Source organism: Hydra vulgaris, chromosome 15 (assembly GCF_038396675.1).
Source record: "Hydra vulgaris chromosome 15, alternate assembly HydraT2T_AEP".
NCBI classification, from domain to species: Eukaryota; Metazoa; Cnidaria; class Hydrozoa; order Anthoathecata; family Hydridae; genus Hydra; species Hydra vulgaris.
Genome location: NC_088934.1, coordinates 26,623,367 through 26,647,841, shown reverse-complemented (window position 1 = coordinate 26,647,841; position 24,475 = coordinate 26,623,367). Strand labels below are relative to the sequence as shown.

Sequence of the window (24,475 nt, the reverse complement as noted above, 5' to 3'; positions counted from 1 at the left end):
TACATTCTGTGTATTCACCATTATAAAAATCAATATGTGTTTTGGTAAAAAATCTGCAGTCTACAAAGAAGATACGGTTTTATTTCGTTTTTAGTTGTTTTTTCGTCAGGTTGACAAGGCAACAGTTATTAGCCTACCAAATAAATTTGCATTACCATAACATTTGACTTAAAACCTTTAAATTAATGCAGTGTTTGCTATTATGCAACTCTTCTGCTTTTCTTTATTTTTTGGTTTTCCTAAAATTTCTCACTGTCACATAAATTTTCACATAATTAAATTTATCAATTTAAATTGATTCCATATTCTATCTTTAAGACTAACCAGATAATGCATACACTTTTATAATTTGCATAATATTTTGCATAATATTAATTTTACATAATATTTTTGCATAATATTAGTTTGCATAATGTTCAATAATTAGTTCTAAATAAAAAAAGAGTAATATTTCTACTTGATTGTTATTATAAGCTATAATATATAATTTTTATAATATTCTACAAACTTCATAAAAAGTTGCAAATTTGTTAAAAACGCAATAAAAATAAAAGTAGCTATTTCTTAGTAAATTACACTAACCTTACACCTACTAAGATTTCATGAATATTTTAGGCCTGTATGGTCCAGATGGTCTTCTACCTGCTCATCTCCAATTAAAAAGTTAGTTTAATAGAAAAGTTTCATCTTATATTGTTATTGTATTTTTTTATTTATTAAATTTTTCATTTGTGGTTGAAATGGAGTAATTAATTGAATAATTGTTTATAGTTTTTCAAATTTTCTTATGTTTATGATTATAAAGTTTTACCTCAAATTTTTTATTTTACATATATATATATATATAGATATATATATATATATATATATATATATATATATATATATATATATATATATATATATATATATATATATATATATATACACATATACATATATACATACATACACACATACATACATACATACATACATGCATACATATATATATATAATATATATATATATGTATATATATACATACATATTTACATACATACATACATACATACATACATACATACATACATACATACATACATACATACATACATACATACATACATACAAACATACATACATACATACATACACACACTATATATATATATATATATATATATATATATATATATATATATATATATATATATATATATATATATATATATATATATATATATATATATATATATATTAGGGTGTCCCAAAAAACAACATTTTTGAAAAACATATGCAGAGACCCCCTTAATGTGTTCTATCTAATACAAAAACACTAGATTTAAAATTTTTTTGAATAAAAAATATTTTAAGGGGTCCCTCAAGACCCTCGAATATTTAATGGGTCCCTAATATTCTCAAAAAAATTTTTTTTTTAAATATGTCAACCTGGTACTCAAATTAAGCGAAGTTGTATAAAAATTTCAAAAAGAATATAGATTTCAAATATAGAATTGTTATTTTTGGTTTTATTACATGAAAAATTACATTTTTTAACAAAAAACAAAATAATGCATTTTTTATGTATTTTTATGACAATTTTAATAAATATGTTAAAATTTTTCCAAATTAAATATTATTTTTGAAATTTTTATATAGTTTTGCTTCATTTGAGTACCAGGTTGACATACTTTTAAAAAACTTTTTTTGAAAATATTAGGGACCCATTAAATATTCGAGGGTCTTGAGGGACCCCTTAAAATATTTTTTATTCAAAAAAATTTTAAATCTAGTGTTTTTGTATTAGATAGAACACATTAAGGGGGTCTCTGCATATATTTTTCAAAAATGTTGTTTTTTAGGACACCCTAATATATATATTTACATACATACATGCATACATACATACATACATATATACATTCATACATACATACATACATACATACATACATACATACATACATACATACATACATACATACATACATACATACATACATACATACATATATACATACATATATATACATATATATTGTATATATTTATATAACAGTACTTTTGACAGTTTTAAGTGTTAATTTTTTTTTATTAAAAATATTTTATCTTAATAAAGTATAAAAAAAATTTGATATGGCATCTGACTTAGTAAGATGTCATACTAAATCTTATTCACCAGATCGTATTATGTGACAGATTAGAGCACATTTTATTATTGATCACATAATTGTTATTGGATCACATTATACAGAATCATTGTGGAGTCAATAACAAAAAATTTTCAATTGATGAAGTATCAGATAGAGATTTTGATTCATTTGCTTACAAAGCAAAAATTCAGTTAATAATGTTATGAGCTACAGCAATAAAAAGAAATTGTATTAAGAATGATTTACAAATAAATAGGGATAATGAATATCAAAAAAGGAGGGAAAAGTTGCAAATTTAACTATTACTACTGTTTTGATAAAACTGAAAGAAAACAAGATTTTTTCTGTTTTGTAACAACGTACAAAGCAAAACTTTGAAAATTTGCTTTGTAGAAATTAGTACAAAATAAAATAAGAATACTTTCCAAAACTAAATGGAAAAACCCAAAACATACAATAAATATTTTGAAATGCTTGGGTTTTCCAAGAAATAGCAATATTTATGACAGTTAAATAATATAAAAACTATTTCATGACACAATATAGATAGTATTTTAAAATAAAAATTTAAAATGTTTTAATATTTTATTGTAAAAGTATTTTTACGATAGATAGCGTTAGTATAAATTAAATTACATTTATTCTAATATTTATGTTTTCTAAAACAGGTTGATGTTTCTATTGTTCTGTAATGTTATACTGTAATTTATATAATTATTAATATAATTTATTTATATTAATAATAAATTATATATAATTTAAATAATAAAATATATATATATATTTTATTCAGTTAAATTGCCATTTAAATATTGACTGAATATTTTAATAAAATATCATGTGATCATCATATTAGGAGTATTTTAAACAAGTTAATGTTTTTATTTTAAAATATCAAATGCTAAGCGTTTCATTTTAATCCAATCAAAATGTGCGTTTTACATTTTTATCCAATTTTAATCCAAATTAATCTAGTTTTAGATTTTAATCCAATAATCCATTTAAATCCAAATTATTCCATATTACATCCATGTGAATTCTAATTAAGTATTCTGATAGACTTAAAATACATTTATAATCTGTTTTAATGCTGTTTTAAAAGTTGTTTGCAAATGTTGCTTTTTCTAAACGACATTAATAACAATTTTGTAATTATCATAACAAATTTTATTACAAAACAGCAAGACGTGTTGTTTGTGTCTTACATGTTTATTAAATCATGTGATTTTGTGTAAATGTTTATTAAATAGTTTTTTGTTTGTTTTTTTTGGTTTATTTTTGCTCATTAATGTGGTTTTGGGGAAATTAAATCTTATTATGAGAATCAAATAATTTTTACAAGTTATAATAAAAAATCTTTTTTAATGTGGTAGACATAAAGTTGTTAAAGTTGAGTACATCATTTCGTACTGGTCATTGTGAGTTGTTAGAGTCATGTTATAGTCCTCTGATCTAGAGGTTTACCCATGATTGGTGATGGTTTCCTGTTGACAACTACCAATGTTTTTTTAGTTATTTTTTACAGTATACATGACACTACCATTAAATGATACTATCATAAGCAATCACAACTTATGCCTTGAAAATACTGGTAGAGCTCAACCACTTTCTTGAAACTTTCCTTTGAAAAAGCAGTGGAATGCTTCACATTCATTTTAGTATTTAAATGCCCAACTATATCTTTGAAGCAAGGTTTATCTAATAAAGTGAATGGGCTGCTAGACCTGAAAATCTAACGCACAATGACCATGTCTGTCTCCAACTGCCTTACCACTTGGAAAGAATTTTTGTGAGAAGTGCTACACTAACGCTTTAGGGGAGATATTTTAGTGATGTAAACTGTGTTTGTTGATCTATAAAAAGAAATAAAAAAGCAATGTTTTAGAGAAGCTTTAGAAGTTTGTTTGTTTTTCACAAAATTGGTGTTTGCTTAGGCAGGATTGAAAAATTGAGAATAAAATTTTGACTTTGATCAATAGAGAGAAACAATCAAAATGGTAACCATAATTAAAAAAATTAAATCGGTAGCAAACATATTTACAAGAAAAGTGTCAAATGATTAATTAGTTTTGTAGGAAATCCTTCTAGCTAAAACATGTTGCAAATAATAAAAAATCTTAACAATTTAAGTTGACAATTTAAAAAATAATATATAAACAAAATAAAATAATTTTTGTTTTGTAAAAAATTGATATATATATATATATATATATATATATATATATATATATATATATATATATATATATATATATATATATATATATATATATATATATATATATATATATATATATATATATATATATATAATATTAGGTGATGCTACATTGCTAGAAAAGTTTAAAGCAAAATTGACTCTGTTATGGCTAGCTCCTTATCTAAAACTAAATGTTGCATGTGCAATCGAATTATATTGCATTATTGGTGGATTATTATCAGCAGGAGTAATCATTTTTGAAAGATTTAGAAATCGTTTAAGCTTTTTTCTTTTGTGGTTAATGTATTTTTCTATATATCAGGTAAGCTATTTTTTGGTTGATGTATTTTTTTATATACCTAGTAAGGCTTTATTTTTATGTGTGGTTGATGTATTTTTCTACATATGTAGTAAGCTTTTTTTCTCTTCCTTATTTCCCTAGATATTATTTCTTATTTTCATTCTTCATTCCTCGTCCTTCATATAATTATTTCATTCTTCATCCTACATATTATCTTCATTCTTCATTCTTCATCCTAATTATAATTTTTTCATTCTTCATTTTTCATCCTACATATTATTATTTCATTCTTCATTCTTCATCCTACATATTATTATTTTCATTCTTCATTCCTCATCCTACATATAGTTTTTTTATTTTTGGTTTTGATTAGTTTATTGCATGATTATTTTTTCATTAAAGAAAAAAAAAAACTTTATTTGAAAATTTTAAAAAGATTATGAATCAATTATTAGATTCTTGCATAATGCAATGGTTTAACTAATATGTTCATTCTCATTTGTTCTGCATTAATATCTTTTTTAATATCAATTTTATTTGAAAATTTAAAACACAAGTTTTTATAGCAATTTAAAAACACAAATTTTTATAAGAAATAAATACTAATTTAATTTGTGTTTAAGTTAAAAAAAAATAAAACTTTTATATAAAATTTTATATGTAAAAAATATTTTAATGATTTTTATTCCAGGTTGGACAAACATTTATGTGGTTTCAATGGTATTAATTTTTGTTTCAAATAATTTATATTTTATAGGACTTATAAAAAAGTTTTTCCTGTTTGAATGAATAAGTATAAAATTTTTTGAAATTATACAATAATATTTTTTACAAAAAATAATACATCAGTGAAATAATTAAAATTAAGTTTTTTTAAATAAATTTTTGGAAGTATCACTTATTAATTAACTCTTGGAAGTCTTAGGAATTAACTTCTGGAAGTATTGTTAAACTGTTTAATATTTTTGAAAAATCCATATATAAAATATTTTCTTTATATTCAGTTTTCTTTATTTCATGCTCATTTATTTTAATACAATAATGAAATAATTAAAATGAAGTATTACTTATTGGTAAATTTTCAGAAGTATCACTTGTTAGTAAACTTTGGGAAGTATCACTTATTAGTTAACTTTCAGAAGTATCACTATTAATTAAATCTCTTGTTAGTAAACTTTCAGAAGTATCACTTCTTAATTTACTCTTGAAAATATCTCTTATTAATTAACTAACTCCTGGAAGTCTATTATTGGAAGTTATTTTATTAATTAACTTTTGGAGCTCTAGTTAAGGTCCTATCTAAGACTAATTAGGTCTAAGAGTAACTCTAATTACTTGTATATAATAATATAATAATATGTTGTTTATTATATATATATATATATATATTTTTTTTATTGTTAGGGATATTCTGTTGTTAGAAACTGGTTTTTTAACTATATTTTTATCTCAAAATTTACAGAACAGTGCAAATGAATATGGGTATGTTACTTTTCTAACCATTTGTATATGGTTTTTTGGGGCATAGATTTGCATATATTTTTTACACATAAATTTGCATGTGTGTTTTAAACATAGATTTGCATATAATGATAATCTTACCTTTAAATTGGCTTTATTTGCTGGTGACACAACTATATAATTTAGTTTTAACAAAAAGTAATCACTTTTTGTAATTACTTTAGTTAATACAGTAATTGCTTAGAATAGGCAGCCAATATTGAATCTGATTTTTTTCTGTGACAGCTTGCAACTTAGGAAATTTTGACCTAAATAAAACTCAGATTAAAAAAATACTGTAATAACCTATAAATATCAACACCTAACAAAAATATGAACAATAAAATTAACCAGCTGTTAACAAATTAAAGCAGGTTAACAGTTAAGCAATTTAGTTACAGTTTTTAAAATTTGTTGTCAATATAAATAAATAGACCTTTTCGAATATATATTTTTATATATCTATTTTTTATTGTTAAAATTATTCTTGTTGCTAGAGAGATTCTATAAAAAGTTAAGCTTGTATGGGTATCAATAGTTTTTGGTTTTGAATTTTGAAGAGTAGTTACAAAGTTTACAAATATATTTATCCCAGCTTCTTTTTTTATGTATTTAAAGCATGATCTTCTAGAATAACAGGTCTTAACATGACCTTCTATAATAACAGGTCTTAACATCCCATTCTAGAATAACAGGTTTATAACTAAATCAGTTTATCCAAAACCAATAGAGAGACATTCTGTAAAATTTTGTTTGTTTTTTTGCATAGAAACAGTAGCTACAGTTTGAATGCATCCAGAGGTTGAAAATAAAACAATTGAAGGTATTGCTGTGCATTTATTAAAGAAAATTTTTTTTGTAATGTCAAAGCACCTGGAATTTGGTTTAGAAATGCATTATATAGAGAAATCCACTGGCGATTAACAGTTACAACAAAATGAACTGCTGAACTGTCAAGTTTTATAAAATCTACAAGTAAGCAAGTAAAACAACTTACATAAGATACCAGTAATCTAATAGCACATTTATGCAATATTTTAATTGATATAATTAATATCTAATAGAATGGTTATTGAGTAATGGTTATTGAGCCAAATTTGTTTTATCAGGTTAGTTTTCAGCAGCTTACGCAAGATACCAGTAATGCAGTAGCAGGTCATGTACCTGCTATTGTGTTATGGCTTAATTGAGCCAAATTAGAAACGTTATTGATTAATGGAAGCAAATATATTTTAGGTATATGAGGTACATACTTTATATATACTAAATCTGTAATTTAAAAAGATACATATTCAACATATTGAATTAATGTTACAACTTGACATTCTTGTTGATGGTATGAGATTTTTCTACTGATGAAAACAATAATTTTGTATTTGCTGGATAATTAACATATTACACTGCGGGATATAATGATAAGACACCCAAAAAATATTTATGAAACTCTACTATACATTTATATTTAAAAACTAACTTTTATAGTAATTGAGAGTAAAATGATTACAAGACTAAACAACATTTTAAAGAATTTATTTTAAACGTAACTCGCATTTTATTAAATTATTTATTTAAAAAAAACTTTTTTTTATTCCATATATATGAGGACTATTAATGTAGTTTTTAAACACAGTTCGGCTGTGTCCAATAGCTCTAGCCACATGACTAATGGAGTGACCCATTTTCTATAAGTTAGAGAGCATTTTTTTCTTATCTTGAATCAACAGTGCAGCATGACTCTTTATTAGTTAATTTGTTATTTTATACTTAATAAAAAAAACCTAAACTAAATTTTTGACAGTTCACAAAAGTTTACAGTTAAATAATTGTCTGTGGTGTTTACATCAAATAAATATTCTTAATTGCCTACAACTGCGGTTTGCAAATAAAAATGTTTTTTGTAAAATTGTCTTATAATTTTGTCACACTTAAAAAACGGGGGTTTTTTATAAAATATGAGTTACGTTAAAAATGAATTTGTTAAAATTTGTAAACCTTTTGCTTTCATTTACAATAAAAATTAGTTAATAAATATAAATGTATAGTAGAGTTTTATAAATCTTTTTGAGGTGTCTTATCATTACATCAAGTAGTGTATACTAATTACCACTCCTAGCAGAGAATTGAAAATACTAAAGCTATAGTGATAGTATTAGACCAATAGACCCTACCTAATGTAAAATTATATCAGTAACAAAAGTTTAATCAGTTATAGCGTTTTAGGCAATGTCAAGGCCTTCTATTATAGAAAGCTATGGTTTGAAAAAGTTATCTAAAATAAAGCTCACACTCTTCCATTGATAAATATATATATACAATGTATATACAATCTCTGTATTATTTCATTGTTAGTGACATGCAGTATTTAGTTTAAATATTTTTTCTCCTAATACTGTTATATTGAGGCTTAATTTTATTAGATTTCATCATAATTTGATTTTTTGGTTGGTAAAATGGCTTTTATTTCGATTGATGTTTGCTTCTGGTATTGTAAAACTTACTAGCATGTGTCCAGCTTGGTGGTCTCTCACAGCTTTAAATTGGCACTATGAATCTCAGGTTTTAAAAGATATTATTTATATAGTATTAACCATTTTACATATCCTAATAAAATAAAAAATTATCAATAATTTCTAGTGTATTCCTACTGCTTTGGCATGGTATGCTCATCAATTGCCTGAATTTTTTCAAAAATTAAGTGTTGTAGTTACGTAAGTGTTTTTAATTTTTATTATTGTTTGAATATTGCTAGATCACCATTTTATCTTTGTTATAGTTTAAATATTGCTATTTGCCATTTTATCATTGTTATTTGTTCACTAGTTCACCATTTTATACTTTAAAAAGAAAAAATTTAGAAACAATGTTTTTCTGACTTTTAAGGTTTGTCATAGAAATCCCTGTTCCGTTTTTGTTCTTTTCTCCATTACGATCATTAAGGCTATTTGCTTTTTACACTCAGGTAAATTTTGTTTTCAATGTTTTTTAAAACACATTTTATACATAACTACATATGTGTGTGTGTGTATATATATATATATATATATATATATATATATATATATATATATATATATATATATATATATATATATATATTTATATATATATATATATATATATATATATACATACATATATATATGTGTGTTATTTGTTATATACGTTTATTTACAGTCTGGTTGTGAAGAGGTAAAAATTGCATTGTAAAACCATAATTGAGAACTTTGGTAATGTTATAGCGCATTTTTTAACATGATTTACACGGTTTTAATAATCATTTATACTTTTTTTCTTAAATTATTGATTGCATTGTTTTATTTGTTGTTTTTTAATATTGGAATTTTTGGTATGATTGTCACAACAAAAAAACATAAAAATGCCTGTAAAACTTTTAGTAAAAACTATGAAACTCAATATACAATAATATCAGTATGTGTTAAATACACACCAAATTATGTTTTTTTACCATGCCCTTTGCAGTATTAAGTTTGACAAAGTTGTTTTGTTCAGAAACTTTTTTCTTCAAATACAGTTAAAAATATTTTACTAAGAAAAAAAACTGGTTTATGCAGCTGTTAGATTGACTGCCAGAAATTGGCAGAAATTAAGGTAATTGCGTAATTGTGAGAGAATTGCGTGGTCTTGAAGTGGAAACAAGTATTTTTTAGTGATAAAAGTAACTTTAAAATAATAAATTAAAGTAATAAAGATTTAAATCGAAAAGTTATTGTAATTGCTTTGTTGTACTGAGATTTCATGTTGATGGCTGAGTTTTGGTATTTGGGGCTGCTTTAATTTTAACAGAGCAGGTGTTGGTAATATTTATTCAGCCTGAAGCAACCAACATACGTATATAGAGATGCTAGAGAACTGCATTGTTCTATCAGTGGTCATGTTGTCTTCTGTCTCTTTCTTCCACTCTTGAACTTGTTGGCTACAAGGAAAGTGTGTCTTTGAAGGATTTATTGATCAGCGCCTAGCAAAAATAAGTTATGTAATTTGTTTGGTTGAAAATTACTTTATTATTTTCACTTCAGGTTTAAATAAATCTTTTTTGATAAATTTTTTGAAAATATACCTGAACAAGTTCAGGTATATTTTTTAAAAATGTCACAGCCTTTTTGCTGCAATCATTGCATTTATCAATCAAATCCTGATTAATACAGCAAGTTTGTGATGTTGAATTCTTTCCCATCTGTGAATTCTTTAACAATCTTGCCTTCAAATTGTTGAATTATAGAGGATGCTGATGATTGTGCAAGAGTAGAAAGTTATTTTCTCTCCTTCTTTGGTTAAAACCTCATCTTCAGCTCCAAATGTTGTTACACTGCACTGTCTTGTGGTAGCAGACTATAAGATAGTCAATGTATGTACTGAAGCCCCTGGTAGCAGGCTATTTCAGTGTGATGTCGGAGTGCTTATCTAAACACCCACTCATAGCTATATACATCAGCTTATATAAAGATAAAAAAGCTTTTTTGGCCTTAGCAAACAAATGCAGAGGGCTCACTTCAAAAGTACCATTTACCTTGGTATTACTTTGCCAATGTTTTTAAATAGAGGTAAAGATTTCCTTTTTTAATGAACTATTTTCTTATAATTTCTTAAATGAAATTGAATAAAAACTGATTTTTATTACATTTGGTTTTAGAAATGATTTTATCAGATTTATCACTTAAATAGGCATTCTATCTACATGGTGGTTGCTTTTTTTTTCAAACTTGCCAAATTGATTATACATTTTAAATGTTGATTTTTTTCTCACAACAAAATGTATGAGCTGAAACTTTTTTAACAGTTGCTTTCTTTAAATATTGTTTAACTATTGCATATGGACTAAAATACTCTCCTCAGTAGAAAAGAGTATTTTAGTCCACTTTGAATTTTATTAGTCAACCAACCTTTATTTAGTAAATTATTTAGTTAATTTATTAGTTAATCAACCTTTTCCGCTATCATGATCAAATAATCTTTATATATTTTGCAAAATATTGCATTAACATTTATGCATTCATGTGCTTTAGCTCTGATTTCCTGGAAGTTCCAATTTCCGCAACATCAGCTTTTTACCATTTTTTCCACAGCATCAGCTTTTTACCATTTTTTCCACAACGTCAGCTTTTTACCATTTCTATATTTATAACCAAAACCTTTTTTTTTTAAATTTGCGTAAAACAAAATGTGTAAATAGATGTAAAATAAAACTTATTTCAATTTAATGATCCCATTAAAGTTCTTGTGTCTTTTTTTTTTAATTTCAAAAGTTCCTTTTTTAATAAGAAGCTTGTTTAAAAACTTTAGTACTAAATTACTTTTTTCATAAAAAAGTTATTTTATTATCTTATTTTATTTCTTTTATTTCAAGTTCTTTTTTAATAAGAAGGTTGTTTAAAAGTAACTTTAGCTTTAGTACTTTTTTCATAAAAAAGTTATTTTATTTGGCAATTGAATGGAATTCCATTTGAATTTGATAGAAAATTAGAAAACCCTTAATAAACTTTTTGGTTTTTTATAAAAAAAGAAAAACTTGATTTGTAGAAAGAAAAAATAATGGCAATCCTATAGTTAAGCAGCCTAAAATGTTTATATTTTTTTGCTTATTGCGCCATATTATCACTTCCGTGGAGCTTTTTTAAACTTAAAAGAATATTTATTGACTTTAGTACATTCATCAATTATCTTGCTGACTAGCCTGCTTCTGCAAGAGTGGCCTCTACATCAGCTGAGTGTTTGGCATGAGGCAGCAACCTTTAATTTTCATTACTTTAATAATGAAAAAAAAAAAGAATGCGGCCACATGCATTGGAACCCTAGATCTTTTCAATCTAAAGCCAAACATGACAAATGTGCCATGACTGCTAAATTATAAAATCAGTATATACTGTAATAACACTTTTAATTTTGAAAAATAAGTTTAAGTTATAGGCAAAAAATTATTAAAGTATATTTGCCTCTGCACTTTTTTTACCTTGGCATATGCTGAGTGCTGAGATGCTCCCCCAATCCTTTGTTAATGTAGCAGCACTCTTTTTCATGTTCTCCCTTGATGATCAATCAACGTATGTATTGAAGTCCTTGTAGCTCCCTATTTCAGTATAACATTCATTAGCTTAGCTAAGCACATAATACTATTAGTAAATATATATATATATATATATATATATATATATATATATATACATATATATATATATATATATATATATACATATATATACATATATATATATACATATATATACATATATATATATATATATATATATATATATATATATATATATATATATATATATATATATATATTTTATATATATATATACAGTATCGGACAAAACGAGTGCAACCAAATAATGCTAATTTAGTTTCTTTATATAAAAGTGCTGCATTTTTTCAATTTAGAGAAATAACTATGTAACTGTTTAGAGACAAAGTTCTTCAAGTTTTATTCATCACAAAGTTCATTATTTGTACACGAAAATTAATAAATTAATCAAAAGTATTAAAAAAAGTTGATTTCCTTCTGGACAAAACAAGTGCAACTCGACAAAATGTTGACCAAGCTGTATTTCGCTATCAATATTTCGTGGCGAATCCTTTGTTGTTGATCACAGCCTTGCATCTTCAAGGCATAGATTCGATCAGGTGATCAATGAAACTTTGTGGAATCGCTGCCCAGACCTTTTGGATTTGTTTAAACAGTTGATCCTTATTACGAACACCTTCACGATTAATTCTGTGGTTGACGATCTCCCACAGGTTTTCGATAGGGTTGAGATCCGGTTGAAACCACTGCTTGACTACTTTTGCAGTGTGTTTCGGATCGTTGCCTTGCTGAAAAACCCATTTTGTTGCCATATTCCATTCAGCATGAGGTAACATAACATCTTTCAGGATATTTTTATACATGAAACGGTCCATTATTCCATCGTTTCGATGTATTTGACCTAGACCGTTAGCAGAAAAACACCCCCAGACCATTACATTGCCTCCACCATGCTTCACAGTCTTATGGCAGTAACGTAAATCGAGGCGTTTTCCGGCCAGTCGACGTACACGGCAAATGCCATCGCTCCCAACGATGTTGAACTTCGATTCATCACTGAACAGGACAGTTCGCCATTTCTGCACATTCCAGTCATTATGAGATGTAGCAAACAGGAGTCTTTTCTTTTGGTTTTTTAGTAAAATCAGCGGTTTTTTTGCAGGGCGTCGAGAAAACAATCCGGCTTCAACAGTACGTTGTCTGATTGTTCGCCCAATACAGGCAGCTCTAATTGCTTTTGTATCTTGACTGATGATATCCAGGAATCCTTCTTGACGGATCTGACGATCATAGAGTCCTCTCTAGAAGTGGTGTAACGCGGTCTTCCACCTTTTTTATCTGCTGCCAACTTCCCCGAAGAACGATATTTGGAACATAGTCTTGATATGGTCCATTTTTTCATGCGATATTTATCACAAATACTTTTTTGTGACATTCCACTAACGTAATCGCCAATAATTTTTTTTCTTAGTCCCAATCCAAGACTGTCGGGAGCCATTTTTGCACTTGAAGTCATAAAAAAAATAAAAATAAATAATCACGCTTCTCAAGGCTTTACATTTACCTTGTGATGATACAATAATGCTCTGTGGAACACAACGTCTTGGTTGGATGTGGACTGTATTGATGTAATGAAACACTTGTTGTATTTCACTTTTTGTATTGATGTTCTTCGATAAAACACTTTGATAAAACTCACTTCGATAAACTGTCTTGATAATACTGACTTCCATATACTGACTGAATTACATGTCGATTTACATGTCTCTTATATAGTAAAATGAACCTGTGTGAACCTGTTCTGGAAGATTCTAGATGCTTCTTTTCGATGCTTCTGGAAGCTTCTGGATGCTTCTGAATGTTTCTGGATATTTCTGGATGCTACTGGATGCTTCCAGATGCTTCTTCTAGAAACTTCTGGAAGCTTCTGCATGCTTCTGGAAACTTCTGGATACTTCCTTTAATTATTAAAAATCTTCTGTGACATTAACACGGACCAGACTTAAGAAAATGAAACAAACCAAAAAAGTTGCACTTGTTTTGTCCGCTGCAAAATGACACTTGTCAACGAAATTCTGCCTGTGTGCTGTCACCTCTCAGCTGATTGCTCATGTCATGGCATGCTATGACTCCAGACTCCTGAACTGTTTGTTGTGGTAGTATAGTTCGTTACGTTTTTAAGACATGTAAAATTAGGAACACTTTTTAGCATTGTTCGATGTTGGTTGCAAACGTTTTGTCCAATACTGTATATATATATATATATATATATATATATATATATATATATATATATATATATATACATATATATATATATATACACACACATACATATATTTGTAAGAAATTAATACATAACTGTTATTAGTGTGATGGTGTGATTTATATATTAATTAAGATATATACATTAATTATTATTGTGTTGTTATTATTGTCAATTTTAAATATTTTAGATAATATTTCAAGTGACAATTATTCTTACTGGCAATTATAATTTTTTCAATGCACTTACTATTGTATTATGTATAACATTACTTGACGATGAATATATTAATAAAATTGCACCAGGGTTTTTAAGTAAGTTTTTTTGTTGTTTTTTACCATATGTATTTTAAAACATCAATTAAATCTGTTAAGTAAAGTGTTTTAAAACTGTTAAAATATAAAAGATATTTTATGCCTTTAATAATATTTGGCGTTTTTGAATGGTATAAATATAAAAGATATTTTATGCCTTCGATAATATTTATAATCAATAAAGATATTTTATGCCTTCAAATGGTGTTTAATAAACAACATTGTAAATTTTAAAGTATAATATATAAATTATTATTATGATATTAAAATATTTAACAAAAGGTTAACGACTTATCAAATGGTTTTGTAAATTGTTAGTTTTAAATACTTTATTATCTTTATTATTGTATTTTTTGCTATTGTCTATTTTGTCAAAATAAAAAAAAGCTTTAATTATATTTTTTTCCTGTAGAATATTTAAAAATTAAATAAGTTTTTAAACCCATTGAAGAAAACTAGTCAAAGCATGTATTTTTTAATTTGTTGAAAGTTTTTATTAATTAGTGGAAAAAATTAGTCTTACTTCTCAATTTTTTTCAGGATATCCAGAATCATGTGCTAAATTACAAAAGACTTCAAGAATTGTTTCCATTATTTCTTCATTACTATCCTTTTTTATTATATTCTCTCTTATTTATTTTACCAAAAATTTGTTTAACTTAAAATTAAAAAATGGAGAAATAAAATCAGAAATAGGTTAGTAAATTTTTTTTTCCTTTAAATTAGATTAATTTATCAGAAGTTAGAAATCAATTTTTTTTTATTTAGTATTTACAAAAAAAAATTTTTTGAAATTTGTGGAAGTTAGTACAAAAATTGGAATTGGAATTGGAATTGTGTGTTTTATGTTGCAAGTTATAAAGTGTTTTTACAGGTAGTTTATCCATCAGGTAGTTTATTCATCATCCCCTTTAATAGGTAGTTTCTTTTTAGAGGGTAGTTTTTTAGCTATTACAAAGTGATGAAAAATAGTTTTTCTATTTCATTGCATATTTAAAAAAAACAATTTTTTATAGATCGATTTCAACTGAAAAGACTTTGATAAAGAAATTATTCTCAACAATTAAATCCATATTTTTTACTTTTGTTTCTACCTGGCTATTTTGTATAAGCTTTGTAAGGATCTTAGTTTTCACATTTTAATTTTTTAAAAAGTTCATTTTGTATTAGCCTTGTCTGATTTTTTATTTTGACATTTTATTTTTAAATTATTTATTATGTGAGAGTAAAGAAAGCTTTAATGCAAAGTATGCATTAGTTAGATATAATATTTATTTTTTCCCATATATGTATGTATATATATATATATATATATATATATATATATATATATATATATATATATATATATATTATTGTAAGAATTGTGTTAATATTTCCAGTAAGAGTGCCAAGAGTTCCATTGAGTGGGCATAAGGCGGTTTGTCAACAACTGCATAATTGATTGGTATTTTCATAAGAAAATGAATTTTTATTATGAGAAGTAATAATACTCTTGATGTTTGGAAATCAACTATGTACAGTTGATAAATGTTTCCCTAAAGGCCACAAATTTCACAAACTTTTTAACCAGAACAACTTTAAATATGATAATATATATAATATATACTCTCATACCAGGTATATATCTATATGGGAAAAAAAAAAATCTATATATATATGTGTGTGTGTGTTTATAGTTTTATATTTATAAAATGCCAGATTCATGGTGAAATTATTTTCATTAAATTTATGTAACTTTTTTTTTTTTTTTCCCAGGTACCGCTTACAGATGTTGATCCTGGTATTCAAGATAATCTTTGGCCTATTATACAAAAATGGCATTCTGATAGTCAATATTATCACATTGCTAATAGTTATGGGTTATTTAGAAGGTAGCATAAAACTAAAATTAAAAATTGGTTTGAAATTGTCATAATATAAAATTTGTATACAAGTTGCCGAATGTTATATAAAAAGTTGTTGGTTATAAAAGTTGTTTTTAATAAAAATTGGTAAAAAAAAAGAAAACGAAGTTTAGGTTTTTAACGCTGTTATTAATCTTTATTTTATTAATTTTGTTAAACTTAAATGTGACAAAGAAAAGTTTTTATTAGTTTCTGGGACATAGATTTTATTTTACACATTAAGAGAAATGTTAATGGTTACCAACATAATTGAGAGTTTTAAATTGTATTTTAAATATCAAAATTCAGTTACACATTTAAGACAGATTGTGGAATATGCTTATGATTATTTTATGTGTTCTTTTAACCCTTTTTTCATATAGAAATATTTTTTTCATCCATTACAATATGCAGACCATCTACCCATGAATCTTTTTAAATTTAATTTTTTTACATTACAAATTTATTTTTTGAAATAATAATGTTGTTTGATCAATCTTTCAAATTTTTTAAATAAATAAAACAACTTGCAACCTATTCTGAAGAAACAAAAAAGTATATATTTTGGTGCTTCATAGCACACGATGCAATGGATATATATATGTATTTAAACCATTTTAAAATGTATTCTGCAAAATAGAGTGCTCTATGTTCTTAAAAGAACTGCACAATTATGAAATGGAATTTTTCTCGTTTAACACTGTGTTTCATTAATAAAGACTCATCAGAAACGAATGATCAAATTAATAAAACTTCAATTTATACCAAAAATTAAATTACAGCAAATGTCTTAACTACTGTATATTTTCACACATTTGTGGAATTTGCTGACGCTATTATAAAAAGAATTCTTTGGAAATGATTACTTTTTTAGAAAAATATTTTTTAAAAAGGACTTAATGTAACTATTATCTGAGCTCATTTATTTTTATAGTTTTTTAGAAGAAACTTGTTTTCCATGCCTGCATTTAGAAATTAATTCCGATTTTTTGTTTAATAAACATTCTTGGTTTGCGTGTGTAATTATTTCAAATTTTACTTGTAGGCATAGTATGCATTTTTTGGAAATATTGTTATATGCAGGCGCTGTTAAGGATGGACCAATTCAGTATAAAATCATCAATATTTCTATCTTTTAATTCCCATATATATTTTGACAGCATGTCTTTTATTTAATATTTTATTTATTAATACTTTTTATTTTTAAAAGACTTTTTAGAAGATAAAAATTTTGAACTAAAGTTTGTCCCTGAAAAAAATAATATATTAAAAAATATATATTAACTGTGATTTGCTGACGATTGTGCGATGATGACTTGATTCTGAGCTTTTTTCTATTGCAGATTTTTTCTATTGCAGTTTTAAGAAAAAATATGCTAAAATATGCAAGATTGTAAAATATGCAAGATTGTAAATATTTAAGAAGTGGAAAAGTGATAAAAACTTGTGCATAAAAATAGATAATAACAACTAATTTTTAATTTAAATTTATTTAAAAAAATCTTTTTTTAAACCTTTGGTTGAAACTTATTAAGAAAATTTTTTATGATTCAGTGTCCTAAAATTACCCAAAAACAGGTCTTATATATTCCAGAGCCTAAAGTAAAGACATGTGGTATGTCATCATGAAAAAGATTTTAAACTTTTTAATCTACTTTATAGCTCTTTATTTCAATAAAAAAATTGTTCACTTGATTTTAGTATGACGGGTGTTGGTGGTCGACCAGAGCTAGTTATTGAAGGATCAGATTATTATTATAAAGAATGGAAGGTTAAATTTTTTTTTTCATTTTTTTTTTCAAGTTTTTAAAATTTGCATTTTTTCCAAGTTTGTTCAAATTTTAATTGTTTAGGAATTGCCATTTTATTACAAACCTGGCAATTTAAGTGCTCCATTAGGTTTTGTTGGTAAGTTTTTTCTGCTACTCTAGATTGGTGAGTGAGTCAATGCTTTATAAAGCATAATATACTTTAGCATAATATATCATTGTTACATTTTTAATATACGGTGGCATTTTAATTTTTAAATAATCTTTTATTATAAGTTATTTAAAAAAATTTTATCATCAATCTAATTTCATCCATTATCATTCATCCAATAGTATTCATCATTTTTTATTAAAATATTTTCTACTTTCTAAACAAACTTTTATTAAGTGAATCAAATAAAGAAAATAATGAGAAGAATGTAAAATGGATAAATGTTGATGATGGGAAATGATGGGTGCGAGCACATATCTGTTGGTGTAATCACATAATGACAGTTGGTAGCATATGTAGATGGTGGCTTATACAGATTAGTGATATTAAACCTTTTTGCATAGTCTAGAATTGATTTAAATTTATATTATTCTGTTTCTAGCACCACATCAACCAAGACTCGACTGGCAAATGTGGTTTGCTGCTCTTGGTTCTTATCAACGCAATCCATGGTTTGTTCATCTCATTTACAAAATATTACAAGGTAGTAAAGATGTAGCATATCTGATGGCTCCTTCACCTTTTAAAAATAATCCTCCAAAATATGTACGATCAAGTCTTTATACATATCACTATACCAAACTAAGAAATATGTCAGAGTTTTTAATCCAATCCAGGTTTGTTTGTTTGTTATTTTAAAATTAAGATTATTTTAATTATTATTTTTTTTAAATTATTGTTATAGACTATTTATTGGTTGAGTTTTTGTATATAAAAAATAAATGTTAAATAACGAACATTTTTATTGTTAATTTATTTAGTTTATTAATATTATTAAAATATTAAAAATAATTTATTAATTAGTAAGTTTTTGTGCTTTTCATTTTTTTAATAAGCTTTATAGAGATTTAAATTTTAAAGCATCTGGTTTTAAAAAAAGTTTTTTTAGTTTACCTTTTTAATTAGAAATGTGTGAAGTATATTCAAGTTAAAATAAATTAGTGTATAACATTTTAAGAATACTTTTTTTTTTTCAACATCTCTGCTTCCAACAAGGCTTCAAGCAACCACTATTAGAGTTGAAAATTACTGGAAGAGAAAAAATGAAATTTATAGAGCAAGATAACAATTAACAGATGACTTAAAATATTGTAAATTATATGAATCAGGAAAACAAGATGAATGTAGCAAATTCCAAAGGACTGATGTTCGATAGAAAAAAATTAGACAAATAAGAATTTTTGAAGCACTTAACATCAGTCACAGTAAAAGGAAAAGACTTAATTGAATGACAAGTAACACCAGAATGAACTTTAGTAAATGGCACAAGAGATGCTAGCTCTTGAGAGCAATGCCCATTATAGTATTTGTAGAAAAGAGAAAGAGAAGCAACATTACAACGATGTGATAATGGTTGGAGGTTGGCTGCAAGAGCAGTTCCAACTATGTTTACAATGCGTTTTTACATCTTGTCTAAAAGAGAAAGGGCATCATTAGAAGATCTGTCCCAGATATGGCCTCAGTATTCCATACAAAGACGAATTCTAGATTTATAGAGATAAAGAATAGAATACGGAGTAAGAAAGTGTCGAGCTCAATAAAGAGATGCAACCATAACAGATGCTAATTTTGCAATGGATTTGATATATGGTTTCCAAGAAAGATCAGAAGTAAGAGCTAATCCTAGAAGATGAAGGGTAGTTGACTCATCAAGTACATTACTGTTCATAAATAAAGGTAGATCTAGATTATTGCGATAATGATTGGCTGAAAATTGTAGGGTCTTATCTGAATAAAACTTTCATACTATGATTGAAAATGAAGGATTTAATAATCTTAAAGATGTTACCTGATAAGAAGAAAAGATGTTACCTTGAGAAGAAAGCTTATTAAAAATCAGCATGCCAAACTTTATCCAATGTTTTAGAAATGTTTAGAAATAGCCTTACCTCTCCACCTCTGTCTAATGCATGATAAAACCTATCGGTTATTATTGTTAGCAAATCAACTGTAGAGTGAGAAGATCAAATTCCATTTTGATGATTAGAAAGTAAGTTATTAGATTCAAGATGAGAGATTAAGTATTTGTTAATTAAAGATTCCACAACCTTGCTTATAATTGGAAGAATACTAATGGGGCGATAGTTAGATGAGTCAGATTACTCTCCAGAATTTTTGAAAATAGGGATAACAGATGCCGCTGGAAAACAAGACTTTTATAGCACTTGTTAAATAGTTTTGAAAGTATAGACAACAGCTCCAGAGAAGACTTCTGCAAGATATAACAGGTATGTTGCCCAGACCACAAGCTGTAGAAGAGTCTAAGCAGGAAATCACTATAGATACAGAAGCTAGAGTGATACGAATGTCAAGCAATAGATCAGCCTGTTTGTTGGCTATATCAGGTAGAATGCAACTAGTCGAATCAAGAGATTATATTAATGAAAAGTTCTTAGCAAGCAATTCAGCTTTGTCTTTAGGTAAGGTGACAAAGTATGAACCATACAAGAGAGGTGGAATAACAGATTTGCCCTTATTATTGATACTATTAAAGATTCTCCAGAAGTCACAAGAGCCTAATTTTTGTGATGAAATATTAGATTATGTTGTTTAATAAAGCGGGCTATGGCGTTAGATAAAATTTTTTTACAATGGTTTCTAGCAATAGTAAACAAACATTTGTTTTCTGGAGAATTGTTTTGCTGATAGATGTAGAAGTAATGGTTTCAGTTGTAAATTGCAGCAGCACAATGTGAGGAAAACCATGGAGAAGAGTGAAGTTTGACTTGGAATTGTCGAGAGGGAATAAAAGATTTATGCCAGCCTGAATCCAAGAAGTTATGTAAGAAACATATTTGTCAGCAGGAAGTTGAAAGATTTTTACCCAAGGTAGTTGTAAGAGGTACAATGATAAGAGATTCTGATGATGAAGAAGAATGAGATAATAGTTTTAGAGAAATCAAACCATGATCAGAAGCACCTAAGGGTGAATTTGGAGAAACTGAGCACTAGGATCAGAAACAAGACTTTAGTCGAGTAGAGAAGGTAAATGATTTAGGTTGTCTGGAAAGCGAGTTGGAAAGTTGACTATTTGAGTTTGAGATTGAGAAAGGCAAAAGTTGTGGACTTTAATGCCTGCAGAGTCACTGGCACTTGAGCCAAGCCATTCAGTGTGATGAGCATTAAAGTCACCAACAACAACAATATTGGCTGGTGGATAAAGAGAGAGATGGCTTGTTCAATTTGATCAGAAATAACATTGAAAAGAGTGCAGTCTTGAGATGAAGGAGAGTGATGTAGAACAAAGAGAAAGGTGAAGTGGTGCTTAATATTAACAAATATTTATGATATAAACTAAACAAGAATTATAAAAAGGTATAAATAAGTCAAAAAGCTTAACAAAAGCACATAAAAGATTAGTTGGTGGATTTCCCAACAATTAAGTGAATTCTTACATATGTAAATGCCCATGCCAAGTATGTGACTATTGGAGTCTTTACGAATTATAGGAAGATAACCATCAATACTAAGATCACAAGATGAGACAGCCGAACTCAAATTAGTCTGACAAAGAGTAAGTAGGTCTGGTGAACTTTGCAAGAGATTAAACTCAACAGAAGAAAAGTTACTTTGTAGACCACGAATATTAGTGAATGATAGGTTTAGAGATCTTGGTGATGACGATGGTTTCTTGTGTTTTATAGTTTTTGGTACTTTATTCATTTTTAAATTTATTAAAGAACTTGACTCAAAGCATAGATAGAACTCAGTACACTATTTAAAGGTCCAAGCAATTGCCTAATTACAAACTACCTTTACAAACAAATTGCTTAATTGCCTATAAAAAATTGCCTTACAAACAAATTACTTTACAAACAAATTGCCTAATCACCTAACTTATCACTTTAAAATAAATGCACCAAGTTTTTGAAGGCTTTAAAGATTTTTTAACAAGTTAAAGTTGTTGATAAAAGTTTTTTATTAAGATTATGGTTTCATAACTTTTTTTAAAAAAAAGGTTGGCAATTATGTTAGTGGGAATAATCAATGATTTAATATTTCTGTTGATTTTTTAAATTCATATCCATGTTTTAAAAGTTTTGCATCCATGTTTTAAAATAATGAACTTATCACAAGTTGTTGTGTTCTAATTGATTTTAAATAATATAAAAAATTTTATGATTTGTAAAATTTTCTTTGTAAAATAATATAGAAACAGTTTTAAAGGCAATTTGAAGATACTCTTGAATAGTAATGATCCTGGAATTTTTGACAAAATAATTTATGTAAGGTTTTCAAAATTTTGACCCAAACTGTAGGCAAATGCAATTTTGCAGTCCAATAATTTATTTCTAACTAGAATTCCTGCTTGTGTTAAATCATTTTGTCGCTTTCTTTTCTTTGTACTTCTTTTTTATGTTTTTTTTTTTTTTTTTTTTGGTAGTGGTATCTACTACAACTACATCTACTACCGGGTCACTTAGATCACTCATTGAATCAATTTTAGTGAATGTTACTTGAATCATATTTTATTTGATGTAAAATATGATTCAATTAACATTCACAGCGTAGGTTTGTTCAAAGTGGATTTTGAGGTTTTTCACAATTGACAGTATACAGTATATACAATAATGTCAATAGCTACTACGCTTATACTGTCAATGACCAGGGTATAACCAGAGTGAATAGGAGCCTTAGTCAACCAACCTTGAAAAAAAAAATTAAAGTTGTCATTGTAAAAAATAATATGCATGTATATAAACATATCAACAATTAAATAACTAAGAAATCAGATTATTATTCTAGCTTTTAAATAGTGAACTTTTTTTTTTTATTTATATTGAAAAATTAAGCTAAACCGCATTAATTTACAAATAATAATATGTTATACAATTTTATTAAGTGCAAAATATGATGCTGTAACATTACACAAAGTATGATATTTGAGCTATTTTAGTAAAACAATCGTCTTAAAATAGGATGACAGAACTCAAAAGATTGCATTAAAAAATCTTCTAAATAAGTATGCTATACAAACTGGTCATAAACCATCCTTTACTAATCTCCCAAAAAATCCCCAATTGGGGATATTGATAATTGGGGAAACAGGGATATTTTGGGTGATTTTTTACAAGAGCAGTAAAAAACTCTGAAGCTTCTAAAAATGTTTATAGATGGCTGAAAATACATAATTTCGTTCTAGCTAAAAACCAACCGAAATCAAGAGAAATGCAAAAAAGATAGAATATTCCTTCAGAGAAGTTTTACAAATGTTACAAAGAAATCATTTTTCTAAGACTTCGACAATTGAGACAATAAAACAATGAAGTCATTGAATTATGAAGTCATTGAATTTGTTTTTAAAGCTGGCTTTAAAAAAAAAATTCAATAACTTCCTAGCAATAGTAAACAAACATTTGTTTTCTGGAGAATTGTTTTGCTGATAGATGTAGAAGTAATGGTTTCAGTTGTAAATTGCAGCAGCACAATGTGAGGAAAACCATGGAGAAGAGTGAAGTTTGACTTGGAATTGTCGAGAGGGAATAAAAGATTTATGCCAGCCTGAATCCAAGAAGTTATGTAAGAAACATATTTGTCAGCAGGAAGTTGAAAGATTTTTACCCAAGGTAGTTGTAAGAGGTACAATGATAAGAGATTCTGATGATGAAGAAGAATGAGATAATAGTTTTAGAGAAATCAAACCATGATCAGAAGCACCTAAGGGTGAATTTGGAGAAACTGAGCACTAGGATCAGAAACAAGACTTTAGTCGAGTAGAGAAGGTAAATGATTTAGGTTGTCTGGAAAGCGAGTTGGAAAGTTGACTATTTGAGTTTGAGATTGAGAAAGGCAAAAGTTGTGGACTTTAATGCCTGCAGAGTCACTGGCACTTGAGCCAAGCCATTC

The 24,475-nt window shown here is 26.5% G+C and overlaps 1 protein-coding gene across 2 annotated transcripts in view; it reads left to right on the top strand.

Moving 5' to 3' along the window:
- The window catches only part of LOC100207337 (lipase maturation factor 2), a 48,611-nt gene that overhangs the window by 15,583 nt on the left and 8,553 nt on the right, over window positions 1–24,475 (top strand). For both annotated transcript variants that reach the window (XM_065820299.1, XM_065820300.1), the window contains exons 2-16: window positions 616–663; window positions 4,455–4,657; window positions 5,328–5,356; window positions 6,041–6,118; window positions 8,554–8,692; window positions 8,771–8,844; window positions 9,017–9,095; window positions 14,639–14,762; window positions 15,303–15,458; window positions 15,531–15,636; window positions 15,779–15,878; window positions 16,521–16,636; window positions 18,350–18,419; window positions 18,502–18,556; window positions 19,011–19,245. In XM_065820299.1, the coding sequence (XP_065676371.1) occupies window positions 616–663; window positions 4,455–4,657; window positions 5,328–5,356; window positions 6,041–6,118; window positions 8,554–8,692; window positions 8,771–8,844; window positions 9,017–9,095; window positions 14,639–14,762; window positions 15,303–15,458; window positions 15,531–15,636; window positions 15,779–15,878; window positions 16,521–16,636; window positions 18,350–18,419; window positions 18,502–18,556; window positions 19,011–19,245 (1,612 nt within the window). The remainder of the gene's footprint in view (window positions 1–615; window positions 664–4,454; window positions 4,658–5,327; window positions 5,357–6,040; window positions 6,119–8,553; window positions 8,693–8,770; window positions 8,845–9,016; window positions 9,096–14,638; window positions 14,763–15,302; window positions 15,459–15,530; window positions 15,637–15,778; window positions 15,879–16,520; window positions 16,637–18,349; window positions 18,420–18,501; window positions 18,557–19,010; window positions 19,246–24,475) is intronic.